Source organism: Rhopilema esculentum, chromosome 11, assembly GCF_057945365.1.
Source record: "Rhopilema esculentum isolate cy_ngs chromosome 11, ASM5794536v1, whole genome shotgun sequence".
In the NCBI taxonomy this organism is placed as follows: domain Eukaryota; kingdom Metazoa; phylum Cnidaria; class Scyphozoa; order Rhizostomeae; family Rhizostomatidae; genus Rhopilema; species Rhopilema esculentum.
In genome coordinates, this window is record NC_142825.1 from 4,308,496 (window position 1) to 4,330,564 (window position 22,069).

Sequence of the window (22,069 nt, forward strand, 5' to 3'; positions counted from 1 at the left end):
AATTTTTGTCCACTGCGCAGGAAACGAACCTTCCTCTCCCTAGTGCTTTCAAAAATTCTGCTTACTCAGAAGTTCGGCCAATGTTGTGAAATCAGAACTGCTTGGGCAAAGAAGGAAACATGGAGGTGGCAGGGAAAGTTTTGGGAGCTGTTTCTACAGCCTTAACTCAATTAGGACGCATCAATGATACAATGAGTGTATCAGAATTAGTCAATTCTTTGGGAGTAGTTCTAACATCCGTCAATGATCTTCGCACGATTGCGAATTCAACAGGACTGACTTTAGATGTTGTTAACAAGACTATCATTGAAGTTTACTTGTGTGTCAATTCAACATTGGGAACGAAGAAGGAAGGGCAAGTCATAAATTGGTAGGTAATATCAAGATGTTTACTTTACAGTTAATGTATTTCTAATTAAATTACACATTGTCCGTGTTTTACTTTTATTGTTTTCCTTTGCGGCTTAATATCAAACAATTGAGTCTAAACAGCATGCAATAATGTTATGCTTCTCTGTTGTTATTTATTTTGATAGTAGCCCTAGTGACATCGCCATGAATTAAAAAGCGCCAAGTCTGATAAAAGTCCCAGCTGTTTTGATTGGCCTGGATCTTTGTGACGCACCACACCCCCTACCCTAACATGGGTTCAAGTGATATAAAACCCTTTTTGATGTCTCATCTTTTTGATGCACCTCTTTTGGTAAAATAAGCTGTGTAGTCAGAAATGTCTTGATGCTGATCAGGACTCTTTTATTGTGCTGTTGTTCTCTTGTCTTTCATTTTCATTACTTTTAATGTTATGCTTTTGTTGTTTTAACCAACTTGGTTAAAAGTCGAAGGTTTTTGTTCATCATATTTAGTGGTCATGCGTTGTGTTAAGGCACTGCTGTACTCAGCAAAAAGGTAACCCTTCTTTTTGTTACAGTGGTGGCGCCAGCTATTATAGAATGGGAGGGTAATGGGCGCGGCCAGTGGGACCACGCCCCTTTTGCCTCGCTTTAGGGGACCATATTTTCAGAAAAGTAAGGGGGGGGGGTTATTACCCCCCATACCACCCCTTGATGCTGCCACTGGTTCTGGATCTTCTAATATATCAAGAAACTATATGCAATTATACCTGGATACTTAAATTATGGATGCAACAGGTTTTAGTGAGCATTTGCTTTGCCAATCTCAATATTTGTTATTGTCAGGCAGGTACCAGTAAATTGATTATAACAGCCTATGAAGATAACAAAGGTTTTATTTGTGTCCTCTCTTTTGATATTTTTAAAGGTTCTTAGGTGGTACAAAAGCATGAATCATCCAATATCATTGATGTGTAAATAACAGCCTGGCTTTTATTTGTTCTTTTTTGCAAGCTAATCCTTTCAGATTTAGATTTCTTCTGCTTGACACAAAGGAATAATTTTTCAAGTGATTTAGCACACTGAGACAATTTATCAATTTATGATAGGCATTATCTTAGCAACCAGCATTGTGTTCTCCCCTCTTGTAACAGGATATGTATCTATGTGTATTCAAGTCTAACATGAAATATCTTGTCAGCCAATGAAATCACAAGGGTTTTTCATTTATAAAGTATTTTAGCTTGGCTTGTACTCTTATATAAACATGTACATGATGCACTTGCCATAATGTTAGTTTCAAAAATAATAATATTAGTTGGCCATTGATATCATAGGCCCATCAAAACCGGGGGGCTGGGGGGCTGGAGCCCCCCCCCCCAATATTTGTCAAACTGTAGTATGTTTTCCTTTATAACAGTGTACTGAATGAGAAGGAAAACAATTGGCAGCCCCCCCAAATATGAATTTCGTTCCGACGGCACTGTATCACATTTTATATCATAAAAAGAAATTTGTTTGTAGATAAGAATTATCTTTTTTTGGTAACGTATTGCTGCCAGAGATTAACATTTTTTTAGGCTTTAAAAGACCCTTGTTTTACCTTGAGTAAATATTGATGAACATCCACTCTTTTGTATCTTATCCTGGCATGTCAAACAATACTTCTCAAGGAAGTTTCGAAGATGAAAATGATGTAAATGAAATATATTGAGAATGTAACAGATTAAGAATTATATTTTGTAACAGATCAACAATAGCAGTGAAAAACTTACTTTCTCCTTCTCCCTGTTAAAATCTTAACCTCTTTTCACCCAAAGCTTTGGTCATGCTCTAGTCCTCTGTCTGTCAGGGTCTTAAGTGCAAAGATCTGATGATTCTTGATTTGCTTTGTAGCCTTTTAATTTGTCCAATTTCTCTGAAAAATAATGAGCAATGATATAAGCACATTATAAATCATATCTTGCTTTCTTTGCTGACCACAGAGCCACATGAAGTGTGATAGAGTTTTGTTGAAATATGTGTCATCACACCCCTTTAAAAATGGCACTCCTTCCTGCTCTACTTGCAGGGCAGTTTTACTGTTATCATTGCAGAAATATCAGGGGGTATTCATATATCTCTAAGCTTGTGATTTATCACTGAACAGAACTAAAAATGGGAGTAGGAAATACAAAGGTTAGAATATAGGTTGCATGCTTATCAAATGTTATTCATGTCTGTGTGCAATACTTGTAAACAGTTAAATGATGCTTATCAGCATTTGACAACATTCCTGGCAATGTACCAACAAAAATGTAAAATAAGGTTTACGATTGTTGAAGATGCTGTACGGACATTATTGTAATAATATAATGAAGTTTCACAAATGGAGAAAAGCACACAATTTTTTTCAATTGATTTAGGCAAAAGAAGCAAAACAGGATCTTTTTAGCATCTTTAGCAAAAATCACGAATTTCACCCAAAAAAATAAAATTTAGCAGAGGTTTCTTTCTATTTTATCTTAATCCCATGAAATACCAACAAAAAACAAAAACAATATCAAAATTCATTAAAAACTGTCATTTGCCATCACTCTTTGAAACCAGTGAACCTTTTGGAAAACATAGCAAACCACATTGAACAATAGCAAAGCTCTCTGGATATGTTGTGAGAATAAAATTTTGTTAATTTTATATTTCAGGTAGTTTTATGGATTTAAGGACTCTGTGGATTTTAGCCATTTTAGGCAAAAAATGTCTGTATTTTCTTTGTAGCTTTGTTCCATCAACAACTGCACCCACCACAGCAGCAAAAGATCCTTGTGTCGCTTTGGAAAAGGACTTAAATGCATTGCTACTGGTTGTTCTGTTCCTTATATCGGTAATTTGTCACATATATAGTTTTCAATTACCTGCTCAAATTGGTTATATAAACTGCTATTATCAATGTCATCTTCTTTTTAGTGATATCAAAGCCAATTATCTTAAAGGCACCTGTGTCCCAACAGTCTTTGTTAAGTCAAATGGAAAATTTACATAACAATGAAAATGTGGTGTCACATAGTGCCTTCAAGAATTTAATTTGTCCTTAGATATGCCTTAGATAGACATTTTCCCTTTGGTATTGGAAGGACTTGCTTGATCTTAGTTAATTTCAACAAGTATAAACAATTATAACAATTCGATTATACATCAGTGAGCTTGCTTTTGCTTAATAGATACATAAAATTTGCAGCCCAATCTTTTGGTTATTATTTAACCAAATAATGTTTTTTTATCCTGATTAAAGTTGTTACTATGATGCATCTACTTGTACCACTAATTGTTAACATGGTATTTATGTACCAGGGGAGGTAAGGAGCTTATTTATTATATAAGTCCTATAGGGAGGGCTTCAAAGAGAGGGTGGCTTATTAGAGATGGTGGCTTATTAATAATTCATTATAAAAACGTTATAAAAATGCCCTCATGTATTTGTTTGTTATGAAAATGTCATACAAATGTTCTCAAAAACTTTGCTAGCAGCCTTAAAGTTTTTTGAAATTAATCAATTATAATTTCCTCATCTTCATCAGAAAAACCAGGATAAACTCATAACCCTGAGACATCTTCTAAACAAAACGACCCTTTGAAAGAGTCAACATGGGCTGTTTTTAATGCGTATGATTTTATCATCATCACATGTGTCAAAAGACCGCATATTTCTTTGCTTGACATCAGGGGCTAAAGATGCGATGTGGCCTAATCGAGAGGAGGGGGCTTATTTGAATTTTTTGCTTGGTAAGGGGGGCATAGAGGAGGTGGCTTAAAGGAGAGGAGGCTTAACAGAGCTTTTTCTCTAAAAAACCTTGTTTCATTTCATTGCTTTTTGTTTATTTGACATTTAATTTTGATATTGAATTTATAGCATGCTATTTTAGATATTTGAGTTGTCTTTACATTTATTCAGGTTGTATTTGTTTTTGTGATGTCATTTGTGGAAAAGAGAAAGTATAAAACAAAATGTTGTTATGGTCGACCTGGTGCTGTTGTGTAAGTATTCACTCACTTATTTTTATGAGAAAATTGGAGTCTAAATTCCTCTCTTACTTTCTTCTTATTCTTTGTACAGCAAAGTTGAAAATCTATGTTTTAAACAGGAGATTTACTGGTTTATCTTATTGGCTCCTTTGTTATTTGTGGTGCTGATCACACTTGGTACCAGACTCCAGTTCACTTCAAGAGGCTTGTCGGATAGATTTATATGCACCTCAACCCTGCCACTTTATCCACTGTAAAACATTTTTGCACCCTCTTTCTCTGTAAGACACCCGTGATTGCATAAATTTGATAGCTTATTACAAAACTGTAGTGTTGAATATCATACAAATGAGGAGTTTAATGCAATTGTTATTTATTAAGAATTTTAATCAAAAACTTGAATTAGGGTAAGTTAATAGACATTTATTACAGTAAAATAATTTTAAAACAATCATTGTCTGAAGTGTCTATTATAATTTATGTTTTCAATGGACATTGTATTTAAGTATTATCTGCTCTTGGAATTGAACCTAGTGTTTAGTGAAGGTTCAGATTTAAAAGTTTCCAAAGCACAGTGGCAAAGATTTTTACGTTTTGGAAATACCTCCTAAACATTTGATATACAGCAGTCCCTTTTATAGCTGCTTTAGTTGAAATATTATGTTTGTATTGGGTATGTTTTTTTCTTAAGGCCTCTGAACATGTTAGATAGCTATGAAAATCGATTTGGCAATGCTTTAGTATTTGGTGCAACAACCTCATATTGCCTTTCGGTCTTATTTGATAATGTGGATTCTATTCTTGGCTCTAATTGGGCTCCAGTAGTTGCTGCTGCACCAGGTTATGTTGGAGGTGAGTTGTTAAAATCTTTTACGCTTCATTTAAAACAGTTTTGTTTGTATGTTTCATAGTGTGAGCAAAAAGCTGATAAACCATTTCTCTGTTATGATCTTCAACCCCAGAAGTTTTAGTATCTACCTATGGTTGAACATACAACTAATGAAGTCAGGCATGCTGGAGCACATGGAATGGGGGGGGGGAGGGGTGCTGTTATGATAGTTCCTCATCATTATGTTTGATGCCACAACCTTACATTAAGATTTAGCAAAAAGCAGCCTCACCAGCCCCCTCCCCCAACCCTAACCCCAGCTTAGGCCTGCACCTATGTAGTTAGTTTATTTGTCAAAGGCAGTTCACTAAAAAGCAGGTGCACTTTGTTTATCTCATGATAATGGTTGACCATAAATTTTACTGTTTTTTTCATGTCATCATCAGGTACCATCTTCTATCAGAAGGTTGGCTATCATGACCCTCCAACTATCCCAAAATCTGAGTTTTGGTTTGTTGTCATGGTCATAGATAAAACTAAGGGGCTAATAGTAGAGATGGGCCCCCAGAACCACCTCTACAGTGTTTTTAAAGGGACACCATCCCTCTTTCCAGGAATTCTTCCGCCCAAAGCTGTTGACTCCTGGAGTCGTAGCTCATCCGCTCATCCTGCCGAGTTAGCTGTTGGTCATTGCTCATAGCCCTGAGCTAGGGAACCCTGCCAGGTTGTACCAGTCAGGTCGGCTGGACCTGTAAGCTAGTGGAGGGAAGGGACGCTTTAATTCCCCATTCATGTCCTGTCGGAGCATGCCATTTTTTCATGTAACCAGTGTATATTCTTTGCAGTTCTTTTCAAGATCATGGCTACTGTAGTTATAGCAATGTCTGCATACCCATTATTTGTCTGCATGCGAACAAATCATAAAACAGTTGGCTCAGCATTTGGAATTTTCTATGCACTTGTTTGGTAAGTAACTAAATTAACTAATACAAAATATCTGCCAAAAGTGTTAAAACACTAACAACAGGTTTCAAGGAAAAATTCAGCCATCCATCACTCCCCCTAGGAAGAATATTGGTTTACTAAAAAATGAAGGAAATTGTGGGGTACGTTTTCCCCCCTGGCTGATTTGTAGGATATTTGTCTAGACTATTATCATTATTCTGGGGGGAAGGGGGTGAAGTATTTGTATTCAGGAAAATGAATTAGAAATAGAAAAGCACAACATAAATTGCTGGGTGTCTCTGAACTTTTTGACTAGAAACATAGCTTAACATCATGCCAATTGGGACTTGGTTCAGTTGTTTTCCCAGCCAAAATTTCAAGTTTTCCCAGCATATCAATAGATGTATTTTGAAGCAAAATCGTTTCTTAGCCAGGTGTCTAAACTTTTCAGTCATTTGTTAGTTACCCTATGCCTCAATATATTGCTTGTGTCCCATAAACTTCCTTGGCTGCTCGGTTTATAACATTTTTAATCTGCTTTATTCTCTTTCATTAAGGATTGGACTGCTGCTTTATAAAGTAATTGTCTACTCGCGGGCCTGCTTTTTAGAGCAACACCTTGGTTCTGGTTCTGCGGTAAGACTGGCCATTTCCAAATACGTGTGATTTCGAGTTCTTTATTCTATGAAAACAACATTCCATCATGAGAAACCCGTAACATATTTAAAAGGTTTGAGGCGCCAGAATGAATGTGGAAAGCAGGGCCTCAAATGTCGGGGGGCCAAGACCACCCCACTTTTTTGCAAAACTATAGAGATTTTTTGCGAATTCTTGCAAATTGTTTTGTGATGAGTCTTTAATGTACCCTTGCCCCCCCCTACTTTCCAATTTTCGTCGGAGCCCATAGTGGAATGTTGAATGCCTAGATTTATAATCAGTCGTGTATCAATATAACTTGCTATTTTCTTAAGTGGTCAACCATTATCAAGAACAAGACAAAAAATATGAACACTATCACCTTTAGTAAACTTTTTCACAAGTAAAGTTGAATGTAGATCAGTAGTGTATTCTAGAGAGAGTTTACCGCTCTATAAGCAACTACAACCAGATTTTCACTGTCAGTTTTTGAATTTATATTTGTGAATGTTTTTGACACAATTTGGCGTTACAGTCTTTTGTAAAAAAAGTTTACCTTACATTTGATATTCATTGTAATTGCACCACATTATTCAAACTTTAATGTTCAAGAAAGGTGGATCAAAAGAGTATTATATGGCACTGTTACCACCAAACCACCGAAACCTAAAAGTTTTAGACAATTTCAAACGAGCGTATTATGCAGACCTTATCTATTCATGCTGAATAGCATTTTCGCTTGCTGGTTTCGAGATATGAATCAATGGCGTAACCAGGGGGTGCTGATGTACCCTCTGACACTGTTCTATGTAACAATTGTCTTAAAATGGTTTTGCAAAAAGCGCACAAAGAGCCATCGTACCCTCCCCCGATTATTCCCGTTTATTGATAGTCACAACTGCCACCATCAATGATTTTTATTGAGAACTACATTTGTGAATAGAAGCAAAAAGAATATTTTGACCTTATCAAATGAAATTATGATATTATGATAAATATGATATTCGGACATTACGAAATGAAATTTTACAAATCAAATCGATGATCATCCACGACATATGTAGACGTATTCATATTTTGTTAACAGAAAGTTTGTGCTTTCAACTCCTCATTGAAGATTAATGTTTCTGGGGCGTTGTGCTGAACATTTACAATTCGCAAAGACATGACACTAAAAGGAAGATGCATTTTTCATGCCCCTATGAAAACTATTATAAATTCTTGTATTCGTTTCTATAGAGCTCTATATTGATTTTTTGCGTAGTATCTTTGAGAGGGGTGCTTGAATAAAGAAAGGCTCTTTACAGCTAATGGGCAATCAAGTTAATGTTTCTTTCCCTTTTTAATTTGTCATTTCTACCAAGTATTGTTTCTTCTTTTGTTTTAGGTTTCATTTTTGACAAAGCCCAACCCTACGACACTGCATTCTATTTATCTACTTTAAAAAATGGCATTAAGTTAAATACTCTTTGCCAGCTTAAAATTTATGTATTATTTTTTGCAGAGAACAATTGCAATGGAAGTTCTTACTTCCCTACCGCAGTTTGTTTGCCTTGTTTTGCTGTTAGTGAAGTTCACCATTATGTTGATCAAAGCCATCCGCAAAAGAATCGGGGTATGTTTTCTAACATATACTCGTAGCTGCTGGATTGTTCACAACTTTGTGCTAGAATTATCAAGTTACTGTTGTGTTCAGTCATAAGATTTTGCGTATGAAACAGCAATTAAACATGAGAAAACCATATTTTGTCATTCATACTTACGCTTTGCTTAGAGCTCCCGACGTAAGACATGAAATTATCTAATTTATGTTAGATTTACACCAAAAACGGAAAACATGACATTTTATTTTGACAAAATTATCTAAAAAAAACACCATAACATATTTTTAAATGGGAGAAGTGAGGTATTGAAGTGAGTGAGTTAGTTGAGTGTCTGATTCATAAATTCTAAAACCAAGGCCAAATTTCAGTTATTTTATACGGAAACGGAGCCTGTGTTTTAGGCCTTGAAAAAATATTTTTCTTCCTGGCAGCAAAATAAAAAATTCAAGATTTCCTGCGAAGCTTCGAGAAAGTCTCCAGCCACTGAAATTGATATTTCAAGTTGCTTGATTTGTTTAAAAATTTGTCCTAAAAACAAACTGTCACACTACAAAGAACTAATTGTTGGTCCTGCAGTCTTGATCATAGCTATTCGAACAGGAATCGTTTTGTTTATACTGTATTAGATGATCAAGGAGAACGTGATCAAGCACGATACTCATAGTTTGTTTTCAAGGTTAAAGAAAGTAGATCTGAAAATCTATAATAACTTTGATTAAATTTCATATCAGTAGTAGCAAACTAGATACTTTATAAGTATTGATATATCTATACATCTTGCTCTGGGTGGGTTTATCATCAAAGCTAGTAGTTCATACAACATGTAAGAATACTATTTTATTTTTCAATGGTTAAAATAAAATTTTTAAATCAGGGGTGGTGCTAGAGGCAAAGATTTAAGACCAAAACGCTTACATTCTATAAAGCAAGTGATGAAAAATATATGCGAATGCCAGTAGAAAAATACGAATAATAAAGGACACATCCACACAGGTTTGGGGCATGCTCACCTTCAAAACAATTGACGTAACAAGATTGGCTATCTTTCAGTGTTTTTACATAAACAGAATGGCTAATAATGTCAAAAAAGGAATGAACTTTGTTTTAGCTTGCTGGAATTAAATTAGTAGCTGAAAATCATGGACGGAAATTTGGCATAACAGACGCTTATAATACCAGATGATTGAAAGCTAATCTTCGTTTTTTGTTAGTAGTGCAGAACAAACATTATAGAGTATGTATGTATATCGCAAGAAAACAGCATTCCATAGAAATATTGTAACATGAATTTAATGTTCATATTAAAATCAAGCAATGGAGATTTCACGCTAAAAATTTCCTGGCAAACATCAACAATTTCCTGCAATGAATTTGGGGCAAAAATTTCCTGGCAGCGCCGCTGCCGGACATTTTCCAGCCCTGCTGTGTTTTTTGGTTTGGCAAATTCGTAACTGGTTTAGCTCATTCTGCACATTTGAAGGCAGAGCTTGAGACAGATGGAATATTTTCGGAAAAAATATTAGCAGTTCATAAAACTAAAATGAAGGAAATCTGTTTGGTTCGATTGTATTGATACAAAATAACTAGATTTATGTCACTGACACATCTTTTTTTTTAATCCCAGTCATCGGTACAAAAAAGACTTCCAGCTCTTTTTCCAGGTTTTTTCTGGTGTTTTTCCAGATAATATGGTCAAAATTCAAGCGTTCTAAAATTTGTGACGCCATTACAAAGCCTTTTTATTTCCCTTTTTTGCCAAAGAGGTGATTGATTCTCTTATATAACACTACAGCAACGGCCCTATTAAAGTTAAAGCAGCAATTGAAGATGTTGATTGGCATATTACGGACAATGGTGTTTATGATGCCTAATGCATGATATAACAATCTTTGTAGAGATGGGATGCAGCAGCTGAGGATATTCATGATGATTTCAGGGAGAATTACATGTACCATCATGTGTTAAATTTGCTGAAACGTGTTGGAAGGTACCTAATTGTTTTATCTCATCCTTTTTATCAGTTGCACTGGACTAGTCCCTCAGACACGGTCGAAAGCCTTTATCGATTGTTTATCAATAATACCAATAAAGTATATGTATATGAATCGTACTCTGCACGACCATTTCAGTACTGCACGATGACGTCAAAGTCAGTGTCGATGTTAGCAGTCTCGCCATACTAGAATGGATCGAACTTCCATATTGGAATTCCTTTTAATTCCTGGTTTTTAAAAAAAGTTTTTCATTTGTGCGTTTTCAACTCACAAATGTATTTGAGAGCAGGGAACTAGATTTTCCTGTTACTTTCTCCAGATTAAACTATTTGCTTCTTGTATTGATTTTATGTTGTTGCCTAGGCCATTTGTCTTAGATAAAGCTAGCCGTTTGAAAAATTCACCATGGCGGAAAAAATTTTTCTCTTATCTTATTCACAATCAGAATTTATAACTGAGTTTTATGTTCATATTCCAGTACAAATTCTGTATTTAGCATTCCTCTAATTTGTTTGTATAAAAACTAATAAAGGATTAATATTTTTTAGCCCCATTTATTTTTTAGCTCTGGTAAAGTTGCAGAAGTAGAAACTCTAAAATCGAAGCTCCGAAAGAAAATTTATCAATGGAAACCAGGTGAGGTAGTCCGCATCATGTTTCTCAAATATTTCCATACAAAAGTGTGTAGCTCTCGCTAATAATCGGTAATTGTATATACTAGAACCCAATATTGAATCTAAGAAGCATATGAGGATCTTGGGCTTTACGTTCAGTATTTTTGCCATGTCCATGAGTTTGCTTGAGCTATTTGAGATGCAAATGTAAGCATACAGAATCTAAAATTGCCATGAAATTAGAGATAAGATGTAATTGATTTGCTGGGCTTCTGTTTAAGGTTATAAGTTTTGTAGTGTGAGTCATCTGATTTTTTGCAATGAAATCGGTAGTAGTTAAGCATAATTGTTATGATCAAATTTTTTACAGAGTTCAGGTACTCCACTAGAGTGTTGTCCGCCTTCATGGTTTCTGGAATAACGGTTTACATTGTAAGTTTAGTTGATGGTATTTTTATAAAGATATTTAAAGCCTTGATTAATATTTTCGTATCTTGTGATAGTTATCATAAAAACGTGGAAAGTTTATTGTGAGCTTGTTATGCATAGTTTGAAGGTATTTTCAGCCCGCATTCACCAGCCTGTGAAATGTTGAGCTGGTACCATATCCTCTACCCCAGTTTTGTATTTTCGCCATTTCTATCTGTTTACCTTAAACAAAAGCCCTTTCTTACTGTTGCGGTTGCTGTTACTGATGCCTTTCTTATTTTATGACGCCATAGCGTTTCAAAAACATTAATTTTTTATGGCTGTTTAACCATTACCAATGACTTTTTTACAAGAGATGTAGTTCTTTAAGCCTCTATTGTCAACAACCTTATAAAAACATTTTTGTTCCATTTTGTATCTTCTAATGAATACAAAACACAGAAAAATCAATGAGAACTAGTGAAAACTTACCCTAAATCTATACTTAGATTTTTCTCTCATTTTTGGAGCCCAATTTTCCCTGGCAGGCTAGGCATTTGTTTCACACAAAATGTTACAGACGAATTTTTATATATATCCTAGTCTAAGCCATTTGGATCTCATTCTGGTCATAACTATTGTGTGTTCCCATATAGAGCTGCCCATTTTAGAAACCACAGTGTGTCATTTTAATTGTTAATTTTGCAGTTGACTGTCCTCTGGATTTGGCTTGTGTGGTTTTATTTGGATTTTCTTCTTGATGGGCTTGTAAAATCAAAAGATTTCGAAACCTTTGTCAAAGCGTATTTGAACCTCGATGTAAGCTTTGTTGGGAAAATTCGAAGTCATATAAAGATTTGGATCGGTAAGACCTCGATTAATTTTTAGAAATATTACAACTTTATGTTCATGTATTGGGTCTTTCTTTGTAATTTTTACGATTTTCCCTATATGCCGATTATTTTAGTCTGGAAAAAAATTCGAGCTCACACATATCAAATGCTTTTGGATTCGATTTTGTTTTCATCGTAGCTTCTCTGTCGATACTACCTTAGAGCATGCGCTATTCATCGGATTCGCGCGTCTGCATTTTGTCGGATTAGTAGCGTATTCAAACATTTCAAATAGCTTTGAATTCGATGGGCTATTCTTGGAATGCATGTGGACGTTAGGCAAATTGGTTGATTTGAATGCACCGTTAAATATACCTATATACGTCGTAAAGCGTTGCTTACATACGTTATATATTAAAGAAAATAATTTGGTTGATTCCAATGATCCGTATTTGGACTAGTCTTTAGTGTATATATATATTGAAATAGACTGCCTTAAACAAAATAGATGTCCAAATAATAACTCATCCTCCTAAGATCTTCTAGTTTTCTTCTATTCATACATTTGCATGTTATCTTTTTGTAAGTTCTTAAGCTCGTTACCGATTTGATAACAATCGGGCTTTCTGTTGCTTTCTTAAGCTTCTTGAAATGAATTTTTGTTAACATTGCCATCGTCATTACTTTCTGTACCATGCCTTTTTCCAGGTTGTTTCTACGCGGCAATCATTTTGACAGCGATCAAAACAACTTTACTTTTCTTGAATATGTTAGCATGGTACAGGTATGTTTTATCTTATGTCTCATCTTTTACATGATTTAAACAAAATTGCGAAAAACCTTATCTACAGATCTCAAATAAGATCATTTCGGCAATGCTTTTCTTTAACGATCTTTGATTCTCTGTTTCAAGAGTTTATTTCGCCGTCATTTCAAAGTTTCTGATAATTGCAAAATCTTCAATGTCGATAACATCGGTAACGTTGTCCTAGTTTAAAGTGTTTTTACAAAACCATGACTTTAATTTCAAACAATTCAAATCCAAGAGATAAGTCTCTCTTTCAAAATTTTTCCCGCTGCAGCAAAAATCTTATATTTTATTAATGGTTGTTGCTAGTAATTGTTTCTTTTGATCCGTTGTTTAGTTAAACAGAAGATATCCTTTTTGCATTCCTTAGTTTCCAAGAAAACTTTGTACAGCTTTGAGTTAAAAAGTCCAGTCAGCTGAGTTAAAAAAAATTGCTTCCCCTGTAGCAAAGTAGTTTCTCTGCCCTCTGAAGAGAAAATGAATTAAGTTGCTTTTAAATTGCACTTAAAGCTGGCTGTCTTATTACCTCTTACCAGTAAACAGCGCTTTCTTTTCATCCTTTTTGTGTTCTCTCATGCATGATTTTTCCATTGTTCTAACGGCAAGTGTAAGAAGTTATTCGAAACGACGAATTAGGTTTTAGCAAATTTACAACGATCATTTTTTATTCAGATTCTTTGACTGCTAAATCCTTGTTTTGGGGAGACCACAGTTGAAAGTTTGACTAGCGACTCATCCCCCATTTGCAGTCAGAGGGCTTGCGCAGTAGGCGTGCGTAGTAGTGATTATTTTCAATGCTCATGCTCTTAGACTGCAAAGACAGAGGCTTACTAGTTGAAAGATATTTACTAGAAGGAAGATACCACAAATGCTATTTTCCACTTTGATTTACCTTCCGCTCTGAAACGCCATGGATTCTTGAGCAAAATGTTTTCTTGCTGATGTAGTGTAAAGAATTTGCCTTTAAAAGGAAGGCCAGTAAACTCTTTAGTATCCAGTAAACTAATAATGGGTTAATGCAAAAGTGTCAGAGTTCGTTTGTGCATAAATCTTTAAATTTTGAAAAGCTCTGCAAACGGTTATTTTGATAAGTGGAGATGATTATGATCAATTACTCATTGCAGAGGGCACATCATGAGGTTGAGGCGTGGCGATCGCTCTTGGTTGCCTACATCAATCAGAATGCTGAATGCTTCACCTTCCAGTCTTCTTGTAAGTTGGGTTTTTACTCAAGTTTGGCTTATATTGCTGTAACCAAGCCGTAGCAGCTTGTGTTACAAATACAGTGACACCTTTATAAATGCGACCAGATTAACCATCCATTAGAGGAAGGTATCTGTTTTTACGGATTCCTTACACAATGATTATATGGACAAATGATTTTTCTGTAATTTTGAGTTTTCCATTAATGTTTTTTCACTTTTTTCCACTCCCGGGTTGTGGTTGAAACTGTCGATCGACAGAACACAAATTCAATGATAAGTTGTGATCTGAACCAGTTTCAACTTCTCCCGGATGTTTCGAGATCTATAATTTTCCATTCGCGTTAGCTGTGCTATCAGAAAATTTTAATAAACTAAAGGCACTGTTTATAAATGCCAAGTCCTCGTTCCAATTTGTATTTACCTAAATTAGTCGGTGCTCCTATTTGTAATGTTTGCTCCGCTTTAATTGTCAACGATTTTGTTTATGGCAAGTTTGTACAAAAATGGTAATAATTAGACTTAGGCAATGATTAACATCCCTGTTCTTGACATCTTTTTGTTTTTATTTTTTTGTATCATTCTCCAAGAAAATATCACCTTTATAAAACATTTTTCAGCTTGTTTTGCAGCTTTTCAAATTTTTAGCAGTTCATTTATGTTTTATCGACTTCCAGGCTGCAAGTATGAAATATGCTGGATTCCAAGTCGCCTATGCTGCCTGGGGTAATTAATTAAATTGTATAAACGTTATAAATGTTGTATTACTTACTTGTTTTCTCATTCATACATATTGATATGCCATTGACAGAGCAAGTGTCCATTTCTGACCAACCACAAGCAAAGTATTTAACCTGCAACCAAAAACCAAGCGTCTGAATTTAGTTTGGATTTTTTTCGTTTTTATTATTATTTTGTTTTTTACATTTCTTCAGCATATAATGATGTATTATCAGATTTAGAGTAGTATTTAATTGGTTAAGCATCTGTTTTTATGATTTGATATTTCCAGTCGCTGTGTGCCATGATTAGGCCTATCTGGGGTTCTATGTGCCCTTCCCCCCCCGGTGAAAATGTGCCTGCTACGCGCCACTGTTAATTTAACACTTGATATTCAAAGTTATCTCAGTATCTCTTCGTACCTTTTGCAAGCTGAAAGAGTTGGGAAGTGCTATAGACTCTGCCATGTTGCCCTCATTCACAAGAACCAAACTTCAGCGTTCAATCTAACGAGAAAAGAACAAACATGATTATATTCTATATACAGTATATTATAACTTGTATCGTTCATTTAAGAATTATTATCTTGCTTTTTTTAGGTTTTATTTTGTTTGGAATTGTGATGTGGCTAGCCCTAGGCATTGTCATGTCGTTCATACTGTATCCTCTGTTTACTGGACAATCTTCCATAATGTTTCCTCTCCTTCAATCGGCATGGTATGTAAAAAATCACGTTTATTTTTGTCGTTTTTCTGTATGTAGCAGCATTTTTGACCCCCTCCCCCAATATTGTTATCCATTCAAACTGACAGAGAGATAAAAGAATAGAAGCCCGTTTACGAAAGAAGAACAATTTATCATGGAATTTTTACATTCGAGTTCTTTATAATGATTCTCCTCCAAACTTTAAAAAAATGCATTAAAAGTCAGTTTTACCTGCAACTTTCCTCTAAAAAGTCCAAATATCATAGTACATGTCAAAATATAACCATGATCTGAGTTCCTTTTGCTTTTCTTTATACTAAAAGCTTCATTTCTTCACGCCTTTCCACAACAAACTGATATCTGCTTACGTGATCAATTTCTTCACGTCTTTTTCGCGCCAAAATTTGCAGCCTCGATTTGGTTCAGAGAGCTCGCAATATGGCTTGGATATGAAATTCGTAAGAGGGAAGAGAAACATAAATTTTCCGACAAAAATCTAAAAGCATTGATATTTTTTCATGATTTTGAACATAACATAACCACATCAGAAGAAAAATATTTTGATATAGTCAGAGTGAGATATTCTTATGTTTATTCAGCTTTAAAGTCCTTCTTCACAAAATGTAACTTCAAGATCAAAAGTTTTTCGACAAAATTGCAGTTTAGCTTTGCAGGGGGGTTTTCACCCCCCTCTGACCCCTCTATCTACACCATTGACTGTAACTATACAAAACGGTACTGCCAATTGAATTCAGTTTTTATAAGGATGTGTAAGTTTCTGCGTGAAGCTGGAATGAAATTAAACTTTATAACAGAATTGTGACGCCATAAAGTATAAGGCAATATTTAAGTTTCCTTCGCGATGTTTTCAATTTCATTTGTTATTGAAAGAATCTAAAATTTTTCAAGATTAGTGTCAAATTTTTAATGGTGGGTGAGTTGGCAGGAGAACGTAACAATTCAACACTGGGCTGTGTCGGAAGGTAGCGGGGGGGGGGGGGAGTCGAAAACTGGAGAATGTAGACCTGAAAATCCAAATTCAGAATATAGTGTTGGTGCATTCATGTTCTCTGTTCGTGTATTGAGGAAATTTTACGTATCGTATCCTTTGGTGATCAGTTCTCATATTGTATTCTAGATTGCATGAAAATTGGAACCATGTTGCACAATGTTGCTATCTGTCATTTGCAATATACGCTAATAAGGTTTCTTTTTTCACGCAGAACTTTCCAGTGAAAATGGTTTATTATAATATTCGTTCCTTTCTTGTAGGCCAGCACTTGTTATATCACTAGTCGTTGCTTTCTCGCAACGCCTCGCAGCGATGTTTTTCTTCCTTCAACAACGAGGAAAAATCATTTCTATTGACAACAGGCTCGTGCATTAATTTATCTCGCTACTGGCAAAATTTTTAATTGCATGAATGCATGATTTCATTCAGGTGTTTGATTAGCTAAGCTTTCGTTCATTAGTTGCTCAATCTTATATGAAGAAATATACTAATTGTTTTATCCTGTTTTACTTCTGGCTCTGCATAAAAGCTACGCCTTTTTTGGTAAATAAATAGACATAAGGGAATTTCGAAGTGAAACTGGCGTATCAACCTTGAGTACGGGAAGATCTATCAATCATTAGCTTGTGTATGCTTGTGCCATACATACATACTTCGTTCCTTTGGTGTATAAGGTGTTGTCCAAAAAATCTTTTAGCAGAGAAACTGATAATAATTAACGCCTCTATTTTTGTGTTTGCCTCTATTAATAAAAGCCACATTCTTTCATTGTAGAAATGCTTTTCACATTATGTCCTTCTTCATGTTCTACTTCAACATATTCCTTGGACTGTTTTCCTGTTTGCTGCGACTCATAAAAGGAATGGTAGTTGGTCTTTTGTTCATTGAACGTGTTCAGAAAAGTGTTCTACCAAGAGCATTTGAAAAAATGGACCCAGGTAAGAAATTTCTCATTGTGAATGCAATGAAGATGACTACATGAAATTGATTGTTTGATATAAAGAAGAAAAGATACGAAACATTTTTTAAAGGAACCTTTTTTTCACTAACCTCAGGATGTACACCCACTCACTTTTCCCTTTCCTTCGGAGCTGCTAAATGGCATTTACTGGCTTTGTATAGGGTTTTTAAGCCTAAGGTAGTACTGAATGGCAACTTGGGACAATGCTACCTTACGACGTTTGTCGAGTGTCCTATAGACAATTTTCACATGCACAAATCGTGTGTGATGGTCATTTTAACTTTTCTTATATATTTCATACACAAAAGAAGGCCGGGCGAAAAACCAGTCATAGTTTCAATTATTGGTAAATTATTGAGAGTATCCTCCCTTTATACAGCGGATCATTTTCAGTGGCAAATTTTTCTGGCAAAGACTACTATTGCGAAGCTAGATCAGGTTAATAATAAAAATTAAGATTAAATAATGTTTCAGGTAATCCTTGTGAAATATTTTAATATGTTAAGAAAGAAATCTTATTGCCATTTCCGATAGCTTTTTGCTCGCAGTTTCAAATGTCTTCCACTACCGCAGCTAGGCCAGCCAAAGCGAGCAGCGTAATCGGTTAAGGCGGGAAGACCAATTGTTCATATTAGCCAATCATTGAAGGGACAGACTTCCTTTAAGAAATAAGGTAGCTATGCATAAAAGTAAACAAACTGATTTTTTGTAGGTTACTTTGCATATATTGGTTACATTCTGATTGAGCATTCACATGCGAATCCAGTCCTTTGTGTGTTTTTTTCCTTGCTGAATGACCATGTTAAACAGAGCCACAAAGCTGTCATTGCGTCACAACTGAGTGAGTACCATCTGTTTTAATGCAGTGAAAATCTGCAGTTCTTACTTTTATTGATGGCTTTTATAAGCTGGACACAACCTGTACTTTTGCTTTGTTGCGCCTCCATAGGAAACTTTATAGGAGGGGCGAGAAATTAAGATTTTCCAACAAAAATCTGCTATTTCAAAATAACAAAACGACATCAGAACTGAAATAAAACAAGAGAAAAAGTCTTATCATTTATTCAAATTTACGTCTCATAATTTTATCTGTTCTTCTCCACAAATATGGCATTTTTAAGTATCATGCCTTATTGAAAGAGATTGCAAATATGAATCAGAACAACGGAAGAAGTCATTCTATTCAGCTTTAAAATCTTTCCTCTCTATATTTAATACTTGTATTTAATATATTTAATATATTTAATATATTGGATAAGAATAGACAACCATATAATATTTCCGATAAGACCAGAAGATTTCCGACAAAATAGCAGTTTAGCGTCACAAGGGGGTTTTCTTGCCCCCTCTGATCCCCTCAAATTACGCCACGGCATATTAGTGCCACTAGACCTTGTAAATAGAAGCCATAATAACAGTCAACCTATCGTAGGGCTGATACGTTAGAGTTTCAAAAAATTTCCTCAATGTACCTTAGGATTGTGTATCTATTGATCTGCTACACTAAAAATCCCACTCATAAGAACCTATGTTTTTGAGGTCAGTCTGATAAGAGTCTCCGTTCACAAGGTATGTCCATTAATCAGATTTAGCCTCGTATTTTGAACCTAAGGCAATTTTCAAGCAGTAGGGGATGGCTGAATGTTTAGCATCAAATATTACAACAATATTGTGAACAATACAGAGTTTTTTCTATTTTTCCTTATTTTCCTCAAGGTATAATCTATTTTTCCCTGGAGTTTGATTTTATCATATCCCGACCAATCAAGAACCAGTTTTTGCCTATATATGTTGAAGAATTCTTTGTTTTTGGCAAGAACCATCCTATGCTTGTCCTACACATTTTATCATAAACCACTTATAGTCTTTCGCAATGTTTTTGGAGTATATCAAAAAGGTTTATTGGTATTTATTTATGATGTATATATGTGGTATTTATTTTCCATAGGGTTTCACTCGTTATTAAGAGCCTATTTTGGATAAGGATGAAACAGTTCTCGTTTATTGGGTACAAAATATTTAACTATAGGCCTAAGGCCCTTCATAAATCAAGGTCCTTTCTGTGGGTGTTTAATAGATATGTTCAGACACAGAGTTGTCTTCTTAGCAACACAATTTATAAGCTTGGATCTGTCCCCTTTAATTGCCAAAAGTTTGTTTTTACGAATTTGCTCCTTTGTCTTATTTTAACAATGAAGTTCTTTCAATACATTTATTAGATGACTTGCTTTCATTAAACTACATTTCTTCTTCTAATTTTCACCTGAATATTTAGTTCAGATTTCTCTTTAGTTTCAGGTAACATAATTTTTACATATACATAAGGATTCTCCTTACGCTTCTAGGATTTATGGAGAATGTTTCCAATGATGAAATTGAATTAAAAGAAGCGAATAATGGTGATGCAAAAGGAAAATACCTGCAGAAGGAGTCGGAGAATAGATGGAGAATCGTTCGAAATCGATGGAATTTGGCCTATTCGCTGATCAACAATCCATCATTGCAAAAATACCGAAAAGGAAGAGAAGAGAAGGACCAAGAGGTGGAAGAAGAAGAACCTTCAGACTGCGACAAAGAAAGCTTGAAAGAAAAGATGTCATTAACTCCAATAATCACAGTCTGAATTGTTAGTCCAAGGTAATGTCTGCAGTCATTACTGCAAGCCTGTACAAAGTGGCAAAGATTCCAAAAGCTTTGGAGAAAGAAATTTATTTTTATTTGCAGCATTGATCTCCAAGATTTGAATGTCTTAAAGTTTTAAAGTTTGCAATGAAATGTAGCATAATTCTTAGCAAAAGTAAAGTGTCTAATGCACTTTATAACTTCGTTAGTAAAAGTATTAGAATGAGTAATCTTATCACGCCAACTATGAACTTTGAGATAACAGTAAAGAAATGGTTAACGGTGATATTTTCATGCCCTCTATTAGAAGAAAAATCACTGTCCAGCATTTTTCTATTTTGCTTGTTAAGCTAAACCTCTTTGCCCCTGTTACGACTTATTTTCGTTGCGACTGTTCCACCATGGATCGCTCGCTCGCAAAGAAGGTCGAAAGAAGCTGCAACCTTTGAGTACCCCTTAGACTCAATGAGAATGTTATTCTCCAACAGAAATTTACTTTATATCCTGAATCAATATATAAAGATGATTACACATTGATCGGAGAGCGTAATCATAAATCAATTAGTTTATTAACATCCAGTACTACTTTATCATCTCCCAATGGCTTGGAAACATTCCCCCATTGTTAGCCAAGACCCAATTTCCCATTCATTCAGATTCAAAGAGAATTGTTCCTAGAAAATGAGGGTAAAATTTGTGAAAAGATGCGACGTTTTTGAATTAGAAGTAAAATCTGTCTTTGTTTCATGGTTACACTTATTTCGCGTAATATGTTGGGACTAATGCACCACTAAACATTATTTTATGTGACTCCCATCTATTTTTATGTATATATTGGCAATATCGTTTTATCTAATTTTCAACATGCACTGTAGTAATGTATTTAATTGTAAACGACATACACTGCACAATGTTTATTTTTTAACGCACAAAACTTCTATATTCCAAATTTCATTCTTTATGTACGTAAGATTTCTACCAGAAACTACAATGGTTGCTGGTGAGTAAAATTGCTTTTGATTCATACAAAGCTCGTAGCAGAATGTATCTTTTTGTTTTGTTCTTTAGCTTTCCTATGTAAGGTTTGGTTACGGATATTTTTTCTTCGTTTTAATACATTAAAGTCATCTTGAGATGAGACTGTCTAGGCTGATAGTCTCAATCCCAGTTTAAAGATTCTCAGGATCCTAAATTGAAATCAATTTTATTTGAGACTACTGCGGTACAAGCAGACAGATGTGAGCAAACATTAGGCCCGGACAGAAACGCAAACTCAATTTTTGAGAAACTTAGACGCACTAGAGATGTTGGCAAAATGCAGTTGGTAGTATCAACTTCCTGTCCTCAGAACCTCATGCTGACAAAGTATAAGGCATTCTCCTATAAAAAAATATCTTGTCGCTCAAAGTTACCCTCATTTTTTATAAGAAACATAGTCGAAGTTGAGTACTCCAGTTTCTAACGGTGTAGAAATTTCAATACTCGTTGTTTCTTAAGAGTTCCTGAAATTTGACGTTTATAGTTTTAACAGTGGCTTTCTAATTTCAATTTTTTTACCCTAAGAAATTTCCCAACAGAAATTTCCCAACAGAAATTTCTTTGAAGGATTTTTGTCGCTGCAAATTGTCAACGTTTCTATTGTTTTCAGATGCTCATGAAATTTTAGTTTCTTATAACAAAATGAGTGCCCCTCAAATCAGCGTCAAGTCACAAGGCTTGGGTGTGTTGATATGAGAAAAAGATTCGAAATTTTGCAAAATGTCATAAAATATTAAAAATAAAAGGCTTCAGAGAAGATTCCAACAATAAGTAGACATTATTTTA

The 22,069-nt window shown here is 34.9% G+C and overlaps 1 protein-coding gene across 1 annotated transcript; it reads left to right on the forward strand.

Annotated features, from left to right (window-relative positions):
- The first annotated feature begins 9 nt into the window (after positions 1-9).
- Positions 10-21,793, forward strand: LOC135694003 (stimulated by retinoic acid gene 6 protein-like). Its single transcript, XM_065212631.2, has 19 exons — positions 10-370; positions 3,108-3,213; positions 4,282-4,364; positions 5,044-5,204; positions 6,027-6,147; positions 6,684-6,762; positions 8,267-8,377; positions 10,262-10,353; positions 10,926-10,996; positions 11,345-11,406; positions 12,091-12,247; positions 12,924-12,999; positions 14,148-14,235; positions 14,903-14,951; positions 15,545-15,662; positions 16,923-17,024; positions 17,437-17,600; positions 18,336-18,464; positions 19,969-21,793. Exons 1-19 carry the CDS (start codon positions 120-122, stop codon positions 20,244-20,246), a joined length of 2,298 nt encoding a protein of 765 aa, XP_065068703.2. The 5' UTR covers positions 10-119; the 3' UTR covers positions 20,247-21,793.
- The last annotated feature ends 276 nt before the right edge of the window (positions 21,794-22,069 follow it).

Bases quoted from the DNA above. Each gene is read 5' to 3' on its own strand.
- LOC135694003 (XM_065212631.2), top strand. From the start codon at position 120: ATGGAGGTGGCAGGGAAAGTTTTGGGAGCTGTTTCTACAGCCTTAACT. The intron at 8,378-10,261 runs GTATGTTTTCTA...CAATCTTTGTAG, and splicing joins CCATCCGCAAAAGAATCGGG to AGATGGGATGCAGCAGCTGA. The intron at 12,248-12,923 runs GTAAGACCTCGA...GCCTTTTTCCAG, and splicing joins TCATATAAAGATTTGGATCG to GTTGTTTCTACGCGGCAATC.